General features: G+C 35.3%; 1 protein-coding gene across 6 annotated transcripts in view; it reads right to left on the minus strand.

The window, feature by feature from the left end:
* Window positions 1-2,289: 2,289 nt before the first annotated feature.
* Window positions 2,290-10,748, minus strand: part of LOC111155042 (discs large MAGUK scaffold protein 1) — a 263,035-nt gene continuing 254,576 nt past the window's right edge. For all 6 annotated transcript variants that reach the window (XM_022515066.1, XM_022515065.1, XM_022515064.1 and 3 more), the window contains 2 exons: window positions 5,291-5,382; window positions 2,290-4,404 (listed from right to left, as the gene is read on the minus strand). In XM_022515066.1, coding sequence (XP_022370774.1) covers window positions 4,298-4,404; window positions 5,291-5,382 — 199 coding nt within the window. In that variant the 3' untranslated portion in view covers window positions 2,290-4,297. The remainder of the gene's footprint in view (window positions 4,405-5,290; window positions 5,383-10,748) is intronic.

Here is a 10,748-nt window from a genome sequence, read left to right on the forward strand (position 1 = left end):
TTTAAATAATCTTTTCCAGGCCTGTTCCTAGACTCTCAATAGAGAGAAAACTGTTAGGTACTGTTGTGTCTAGCACTGTGCAGATGTGAGAATGGCTTATGAAGTCTTGATGTCTTCCAGTTCCATGTTCAAGACTGAGGTAGAGTAGGCAAAAGTCACATCTTTGACAGAGTAGGGATGAGTAAAAATGATTATAAGGACTGAAATGTAAATAATTTCTTCACTGAAAGTCCATCAAAGAAAATTTCTCTACAGTTGATGAAGAACGGTGGACCATATTATTCTGTCTTTTGTTACCAACCATAAACATACTCCAGAGGAAGGCAGAAAGAGTCAAGTATCAGATACTATGATCACTGTTTTGTACACATTACTTTATTTAACCCTTAAAACAATCCTGCAAGATAGTCATTCAAATCCCATTTAAAATGAAGGCTCAAGGTAATCTGTACAAAGTAAGTTGCAACAATTTCAGGCTTCTGATTCTAAAGGAAAAGGGAATTAACTTTTAGAATGCACAGTGTGCTAAGCTCCTTTCTTATTTAAAGTATCTCTATATTATTTGTGTGTGTATGAGAGCGAACGCACCTGCAGGCGGGAGGGGAAGAGGGAGAGAAGCAGACTCCCCACTGAGCACGGAGCCTGCTGCGGCTCAACCCGAGGACCCCAAGATCATGACCCAAGCCAAAACCAAGACTTGGGACACTTAACTGACCGAGCCACCCAGGTGCTCTCAGTATCTATCTCCATTTTAGAGATAAGTAAACAGAAAGAGTGATGACATGACTTGTCCAAGGTTAGTTACATAACCAGTGAGTGGTGGTGCTGGTATTTAAGTCAAGCTCTGATTCCATAGCCTACATCCTTCACATTACAGTACTCCACTGTCAAAGCCAGTAGAAGCTATACTGTACAATTCTGGAGGAACATAAATGGAATCTTTGACATTGGACTAAAACACCAGATAATCTAAACTTAGGTCAGAAAAGTGACATTTGTTGTTTTCCCCTGGTATCTTTCAAACTGAAGCACCTCAATAAAATCTTTTAAGTTTATAGATATTTACTTTTAATGAGTAATTCAAACCCTGAGGGACTGAATAACCCACTAAATTCAGCTTATAGCATGGGAAGAAAAGGAACTGGATGGTAGAAAAACCACTGTCTCAGGATCCTGGAATCAAAGGTTCTAATCCTGGCTCTCTTCCTGATTTGTAGTATAACTTTGGTTAAGACATGGGGATCTCTGGGCTTGTTTTACCACATGTAAATTAGGAGTACTCCAGACAGAATTTTGGAAGTAAACTGTTTACTCTAATGCTTTAGTAAACAAATTTTTCTCATGAGTAAGCCTCCAAATTGCTATCTTGGAATTTAAATACTATGTAGTGGGTTACCTGGTGTGAGAGTCTCTCCTGAAAGCTTGTTTCCATCATTTTTGAAAAGCCCTGGGAAGATGCGAAATAGAAAAGCAACCAGAAATGTGTAGTCACATTTAGGAGGCATTTTAATTTTTGCCAACTCAAAAATATTAAGAAGCATAGTAAAAATATGGAATATCTTATAAAGATTTGAAATACTATTATTCTCTCTGTATCAGACTAATGGACTTTCCCCCTAACGAACACTGTTCCATTCCTCTGCCCCCCGCCCCGCCTCCCCATTTTTGGTTCCAAAGAAGTTTTTTGTATGTCACTGTGATGGTGCTGGGCTGATCTGTCTCCCAGAAACATTTCTTTCAGCTGTGATATGAAGTGACTTGTTCTATGGATCTGCCCTTACTTACTGTGTGACTCCGGGCAAGGACCTCATCTAGGGGTGTCTCTATAAAGGGGCACTAACATAATATGAGTCATAGTGCCTTACATAGTAGGGGCTGAGAAAAACAAGGCAGCATTAATATATTAGAAAGAACATGGGGCAGAGCAAATACCAAGCACTGCCACTTATTAGAGCTAAGTCATCTTGGGCAAGTGATTTCATTTAAGCCTTAGTTTTGGGCTAGTAATTCTTAAATTCTTATCTTTTAAAATTAAATGATAATATACTAAAGCTGTTACACAGTAGTACTAAGCAATTAGTACTTTTATTAATAATTCTATACAATCTAGAAAGCTGAACAAAAGTTGTTTTCTTACAAAAACATCACTTAACAAGGACATCCAAAAGCAATGTAATACACATTGTAACAGATAAATGGCATCATTTTTATAACCTCTTGATATTTTAGAACATGTAACCAGTAAATATTTCAAAATGGCTTATGCTGGGGTCTTGCTGTAGAATGATTTCTGGGACTCTTGAGATTATTTTACAATAATTTTCTTCTAGTCGTTTTATGTTTGGTAACAACCTAGTATAATTATTGTTATTGCCATAGTATTTATTTCAATGTGTTAACATACTCAATTCCAAGACCTACCGAAGAAAATTTGATCAGATTCCCTAATGGCCCATGAATCCAGTTTATAAATTACACGATGCTCCAAGTTGTTTCCAGAAAATGTTTGCTTGTAAACAATATATTCTTTCAGAATTCAAGACACATTTAACATATGGATTTTACAACAAAGTTTATTAGCTGTTCTCCTCTTTCTCATAAATGGAATGGATAATGTTGATAATCCTTTACAAACCAGTACTCATTTAAGAATTGTAATGAGGAGGCTGTCAAAAACACATATTTAATAAACAACTCCAAAAAAGCAAAGGGAAGCCAAACATTAAAAGACCAGAGAAGCTGATTTCTGAAATCATAACTACCTTTCACTAAAATTTCTTAAAATTGCTGTCCATGAAGATCTGTGCAACTCTAGTGCAGAGCAGCTACAAGAGGTGAAAGGTGTGCAGTCTGAGGGGAAAACACACACATGAGGCTTTTGCTTATTTGCCTATTAGTGAAAGGAGAACTGGAAGGAGAGGCAGAAGACCAAATCCAAACCCAATGACAAGAACAACAGTAAAAAAAAAAAACCTCAAAACAGAACCAGGAACCATTTGAAAACTTTTGTAGAAAAGAGGAGAACACGCCTATACTTCTGTACGTAATCTAATTTCCCTAAAGGTTTCTTTCCACAACCACCATACCCCCATTTTCAGTTCACATGATTAAGGAAGATAAAGTGTAATCAATTAATATTTAATTTAAAAACCAAACAAAAAGTTAAGAGTAGGTGGCAAAAGAAAAAATATATTTTAAATATATATATATATGTTTGTGTGTGTGTGTGTGTGTGTGCAACTATGTAAAGAAAATAATTCCCATAGTTACAGAGTTTAGTTAAAGAAAGTTTTATATATTTATATATATATATATATATATATTTTATTATAACAAAATAGGCAGTTACTGTGGGTAAAATATTCATTAAAATCTGATCCCTAAGAATACATTTAAAGTTTTAGACTATGAATTGGACTCCTTTTCCATTGCCATAATGATTACTACATCATCACTGTAATGTCTGTTCTGTCTGTATTTATGTCTATGAAATTTCCTCAACCTTATGTGTAAAAGGTGAGCTCCCCTAGCACCTAAACATGGCCGCAATTCAGAAAATGTGATGATCATTATGTATGAACAACTTTTTTAAGACACTATAAATAGTGTTGTACAAGTAGATTAAAAACATTTATAACACCGCTATTCCTAGCAAATGTATTGAGAAAAAAAACCCTCAAACAATGAGACATGAAGAACTCTTCTGAAAAATGAATATCCCTTTGTGAAATTATGAAAGTTAATGCAGACATTAATTTTGAAATTAAAAAACGTATTTTTCTTATTTGTCTATAATGAAATATTTGTTTGGATAACACAAGTCAATTGAGATAAGGACTTGAAAGTTAATATATTGGCCAAACCATGCTATTAAAGTTAAGCGTGCACTGTTGCTCAAAGTTTACTAAATCACTGATTAACACTTTTCTTTCATTTATACTGAAATTTGAAAAGAATGTATATAAAGCTTTTCTGAAAATCTCTTAAAGTTACTTTCCCTTAAACATTAAGGAATTTTACCACAATTTCCCAGTCTCCCCAAATCCTTAATAGCTGGTCAGGCCATTCCATCTTCAGTTCTGAAAAATGGCCACAAACCAATAGTGACATAGAATAATACAGATGCTACAACTTGAAGGAGACCCTACATGTCAAAACTAAGCACAACTGCAGACAATGATGAGTGGGATATGATTCAATGTGGAAGGAGTATTGTAGACAGACTCCAAAAGGAAAGGGCAAAGCAGTGTCAGAGAAAATAAGATCGTGGAAAAGAGAAACAGAGAAACATCAGTCCTCATAACTTTTCTTTTGCTGGAACCCAGATGTACGGACCAGACTGTTCCTCTATGATCTGCTTCACTTGGTTATAAATGTCTTCCAGCGTATCTCCCTGTACAATAGCTGTAATAATTAAACAAAATTAGAAACTCCATTAATTGTCTATCTTTACAGTAACAATTATTGGTGAAACAGAAGTGAAATCTTAGAATTAGTTACTCATCCAGCAAAAGGCCATTTACGTATTGTTTGCTTAGTAATAGGCACTCATTTCAGTAATTTTCCTACTTGAAAAATGTAAGAATTTTAATTTTAAATATTGATCAAAAGGTGAGATTTGGTGATTTTTGCTTTTGCATATTTGGTAGATATACACCGAAGTATTTAAGAGGCAAAAGGGCATCTGCTTGCAACTTACTCTTCAATGTTTCAGAAAAAAATGAAATGTGGTAAAATGTTAACATTTAGAAAATATGGGTGAAAAGTGTATGAGAATTGCTGGTATTACTCTTGTGAATGTTCTGTAAGTCTGAAATTATTTAAAAAAAAAAAAAGAAAAAAAGCACATGGGTTACACCACCATGGCATTTGATGTACTTAGTGTGAAGAATAATTTAAAGGACAAAATGAATGAGAGATTATTTGGGAATTGCTAACCACTCATTTTTTTTTAAAACAAATAATATTCTAAAATGGATCAAAATTTATAAAGCATAAGATCAGAAAAGTCATTTTCACAGAAGAAATCAAGTCTGAATCTATTTTTCTCCATTCTAATATGTCCTAATGAACCACTTAAGAAACACTAACTTTTAAGATTCCTCATCACCACTGCCTAGGTTAGATGAATTATTCTGAAAACCACAGTATTAATTACATAGTATTAATATATAGTATTAGCCATGTAATTAATTACTGGTAGATGTGGGCATAGTTCAAAGTTCAATGGGTCAGTTTATATGGCTCCAAATCAAAATTCTGTCAGGGCACAGACATACATGATGCCAACCTGTAAAATGTTCAGTAAATTCTTGTTCCAGTTTCATGGCTCTTTCAAATGTCTTTCTGGCTTGTTCTTCTGTTAGACGCTTATTCATTTCCCTATGCAAATAAATTTAGAAATTAGCAATTAGTACATTATAATCCTTTTTGAAAAAAGATGACAAAGAAGAAGATACACATAAAGCATAAAACCATGAAAAGCTGAGCTCTGTTGAGAATATGAACGTCATTAAAAATTAGATTCAGGGGCGCCTGGGTGGCTCAGTGGGTTAAAGCCTCTGCCTTCGGCTCGGGTCATGATCCCAGGGTCCTGGGATCGAGCCCTGCATCGGGCTCTCTGCACGGCAGTGAGCCTGTTTCCCTTCCTCTCTCTCTGCCTGCCTCTCTGCCTACTTGTGATCTCGCTGTCAAATAAATAAATAAAATCTTTAAAAAAAAAATTAGATTCAGTCACTTTAGTTATATTAAGCTTTATGCTTGGATTGACAGAGGGTTTCAACAAATTTTTGCACTGGCTCAAGGCAGCCAAAAAAACTAAGCATTAATTTCATGTTTTTCACTTTGATGAAAATTTCATATTAAGATAGAGCTTAGAGATCTATCTACCAATTTACGGATAACAAAGATAATACATGAACATATGAAACAACACCATGAGAAGGCAATCAGCAAAATATAGTCTGGGGAGAACTCTGCAGAAGAAATGACGTGGTTTCTTTAACAAATAAACTGGAAAAAAAAAAAAAGATATGGAGGGAGAATCTATACATTAAAAGAATTAACAACCAACTGTCACAAACAGATCTTATTTGGAACTTGATTCAGGCAAATAAATTGAAAAAAAAACAAAACAAAACAAAACATAAGCAAAACTGATGAGACAATCAGGAAAATTAGAACTATCTGATGATATAAAAAATCATTTTAAGTGTGACATGAAAGATATTTTCTAATAACATAATTCTTATCTTTCAAATATATACTGAAATATAGGGATGAAATCATATAATGTCTGGGGTTTGTGTCAAAATAATCTGGTGTGGATGGGTAGGGGGTAGGGAGATAGATGAAACAAGATTGGTCACAGCTGATAATTATTGCTGCAGCTGGATGATTGGTATATGAGAGTTCGTTCCCAACTTAAAGGGAATGCTTCCGATATTTTTTCATTAAGTATGACATTTGCTTTGATATTCTGTAAGTGACCTTTTATCAGATAAAGGAAGTTCCCTTCTATTCAGTCTGAAAAATTTTTTTTGTCATAAATGAATGTTTATTTTATTAAATGCTTTTCCTGCATTTATTAAAATGATCCTATGCTTTTACTCCTAAAATCTCTTAATGTGGCACATTTACATGGATTTTGAAAGATTCATTAAAAATAATGAAAAAATATACATAACATAGAAGTTACCATTTTAACCATTTTTAAGTGTACAGTTCGCTAGCATTAGTATCTTCATATTGTTGTGCAACCATTACCACCATCCAACCCTACAATTGTTTGTTTTGTAAAACCAAAATTCTATTCCTATTTAAAAATGATTCTGACCACTCTGAGTACCTCATAAAGGTGGAATCATACAGTATTTGTCTTTTTGTGACTGGCTAATTCCACTGAGCATAATGCCCGCAACCATCATCCATGAACATGCTGCAGAATTTCCTTCCTTTGTATATATGTACCATATTTTGCTTATCAGCATTCACTGATGGACACTTTGATTTCTTCCACATTTTAGTTATTGGGAATAATGCTACCATAAACATGAACGTACAAGTACCTCTTCAAAAAAGCAGCCCATAGAAATAGAATTGCTGGATCATATAGTAACTCTATGAATCTTTTCATGTGCTTATTGGCTGTGGCTGTATCTTCTTCGGAAAAAGGGTCCATTCAAGTCCTCTCCTCATTTTTGAATTGTCTTTTTATTTATTTATTTTTTTGTTCTCTAAATATTCTGGATATTAATCCCTTATTAGATAAATGATTTGCAAATATTTTTCCCATTCTGTGGATTGCCCTTTTACTCTGTAGACCGTGTCTTTTGATATACAAAACTTTATTATTTTTTAAAGATTTTAAGTAATCTCTACACCCAACATGGGGCTTGAATTCACAACCCTGAGATCAAAAGTCACAGGCTCCACTGACTGCCTTCGGCTCTGGTCATGATCCCTGAGTGCTGGGATTGTGTCCCATGTTGGGCTCCCTGCTCAGCTGGGAGTCTGCTTCTCCCTCTTCCTCTGCCCTCCTTGTGCTCTATCTCTCAAATAAATAAAATATTAAAAAAAAAAAATAAAATATTTATGGAAACTAATCTTTGTTGTTGTTACCTCTGCCTTTGGTGTTATATCCAATAAACCAATGCCAAATCCAATGTTGTAAAGCTTTTGTCCCTTTCTAAAAAAATTTATTTTGTGTTATGTTAGTCACCATACGATACATCACTAGTTTTTGATGTAGTGTTTCCAAGATTCATTGTTTATGTATAACACCCAGTGTTCCATGTCCTATGTTTTCTTTTAAGAGTTTTATTATCTTACATTTAGGTCCTTGATCCATTTTGAGTTAATTTCTGTATATGGTGTTAAGTAAGGGTCCAACTTAATTCTTTTACACGTAGATACCCAATTTCCCCAGCATCATTTGTTGAGAAGACTGCACTTTCCCTCACTGAACGGTTTTGTATCCTTGTTAAAAAAAAAAAAATCACATATGTAACAGTTTACTTCTGACCTCTCTATTCTACTCCATTGGTCTTTTAAATTTTTTTCATCATGATAAGTGTACTGTTTAATCCCCATCCCCTATTTCCTCCATCCTACCACCCACCTCCCCTCTGATAACCAAAAGTTTGTTCTCTTCGGTTAAGTCTGTTTCTTGGTTTTTTTCCTTTACTTGTTTGTTTCTCAAATTCCACATGAGTGAGATCATATGGTCTTGTCTTTCTTTGACTGATTTATCTTGCTCAGCATATCTTCCAGCTCCATCCATGTTGTAGCAAATGATAAGACTTTATTCTTTGTTATTGCTTAATTGTATATACATTCCATTGTATATACATACCACCTCTTTATCCATTCATCAGTGGACACTTGGGCTGCTTCCATGGTTTGGCTATGGTAAATAGTGCTGCAATAAATATAGGGGTGCATGTATACCTTTGAGTTAGTGGTTTTTTTTTTTTTTTTTTTTTAAGATTTGACAGAGAGAGATCACAAGCAGGGGGCGCTGCAGGAAGAGGGGGAAGCAGCCTCCCCACTGAGCAAGGAGCCCAAAGGAGGACTCGATCCCAGGACCCTGGGATCGTGCCAAAGGCATATTCTTAACCAACTGAGCCACCCAGGCATCCCTGAGTTAGTGTTTTCGTATTTTTGGATAAATACCCAGAAGTGGTAATTCCTGAATCATAGGATAGTTCTAATTTAAATTTTTTTGAGGAACCTCCAAACTGTTTTCCACAATGGCTGTACCAGTTTGCATTCCTGCCAATAGTGCATGAGAGTTCCTTTTTTCACCACATCATTGGCAACACTGGTTGTTTGTTTTTTGGTTTTAGCCATTCTGACAGGTGTGAGGAGATATCTCATTATAGTTTTGTATTCCACTGGTCATATTTGTCTTTATGCCAATACTAGTTTTGGTTACTGTACTGTTGTAGTGAATTATAAAATTAGGAACTTTGAGTCTTCCAGGTTTTTTTCTTTTAAAATATTATTTTGGGGGCGCCTGGGTGGCTCAGTTGGTTAAACAGCTGCCTTTGGCTCAGGTCATGATCCCAGAGTCCTGGGATGGAGCCCCACATGGGGCTCCCTGCTCAGCAGAGAGCCTGCTTCTCCCTCTCCCTCCTGCTCTGCCTACTTGTGCTGTCAAATAAATAAATAAAAAATCTTAAAAAAATATTGTTTTGGCTATTTAAGGGTCTCTTGAGATTCCATGTGAGTTTTAGTATGGGTTTTTCTATTTCTGCAAAAAATGTCATTGGAATTTTGACAAACATCGCATTGTATTTGTAGATCATGTTGGGTAGTACTGACATTTTAACAACATTAAGTCTCCTAAATCCATGAACATGAGAAGTGTTTCCATCTATTTTTATCTTCTTTATTTTCTTTCAGCCATGCTTTATAAACTTTATAGTTTTACAAATCTTTCATCTCTCTGGTTAAAATAATTCTCAAGCATTTTATTCTCTTTGATGCTACTGTAAATGGAATTCCTTTTCAGATTGTTCATTGTCTGTGTATAGAAATGCAACTAATTTTTTATGTTGACTCTATATGCTGCTACTTTGCTGAATTTATTTATTACTTCTAAGAGTTTTTATGTTCAGTCCTTAGGGTTTTCTATAGGTAAGATCATATGGTCTGCAAACAAATTTTATTTCTTCCCTTCCAGTTTGGATGCCTTTTATTTTCTTGCCTAATTCCTTTAGCTAGTATTTCTAATAACTGTATTGAATAGAAATGGTAAAAGCAGGTATCCTTGCCTTGTTCCTGATCTTAGAGAAACAGCTTTCAGTCTTTCACCACTGAGTATGTTTGCTGTGTGTTTTTCATACATGGCTTTATCACATTTAAGTAGCTTCCTTCTATTCCTATTTCACTAAGTGTTTTTAATCATGAGAGGGTGTTGTCAAATGCCTTTAAAAATTTATCTTTATTAACATATAATGTATTATTTGCCCCAGGGGTACAGGTCTGTGAATCATCAGGCTTACACATTTCACAGCACTCCCCATAGCACATACCCTCCCCAATGTCCATAACCCAGCCACCCTCTCCCTAACCCCCCACCCCCCAGCAACCCTCAGTTTGTTTTGTGAGATTAAGAGTCTCTTATGGGAGTAAATGAAACAAGATGGGATTGGGAGGTAGACAAACCATAAGTGACTCTTAATCTCACAAAACAAACTGAGGGTTAATGGGTGGAGGGGGGTGGGGGGGTGGGATTATGGACATTGGGGAGGGTATGTGCTATGATGAGTGCTGTGAAGTGTGTAAACCTGGTGATTCACAGACCTGTACCCCTGGGGATAAAAATATATTATATGTTTATAAAAAATAAAATTAAAAAAAAAAAAAAAAGAGTCTCTTATGGTTTGTCTCCCTCCTGATCCCATCTTGTTTCATTTTTTCCTTCCCTACCCCCCAACCCCCATCCTGCCTCTCAAATTCCTCATATTAGAGAGATCATATGATAATTGTCTTTCTCTGATTGACTTATTTTGCTCAGCATAATACCCTCTAGTTCCACCCACATTTTGCAAATGGCAAGATTTCTTTTGATGGCTGCATAGTATTCCATTGTGTGTGTGTGTGTGTGTGTGTGTGTGTGTGTGTGTGTGTATACCACATCTTCTTTATCCATTCATCTGTTGATGGACATCTAGGTTCTTTCCATAGTTTGGCTATTGGACACTGCTGCTATAAACATTCAGGTGCACATGCCCCTTTGGATC

This window comes from Enhydra lutris, unplaced genomic scaffold (genome assembly GCF_002288905.1).
Source record: "Enhydra lutris kenyoni isolate GAN:26980312 unplaced genomic scaffold, ASM228890v2 scaffoldscaffold39, whole genome shotgun sequence".
Taxonomy (NCBI): Eukaryota; Metazoa; Chordata; class Mammalia; order Carnivora; family Mustelidae; genus Enhydra; species Enhydra lutris.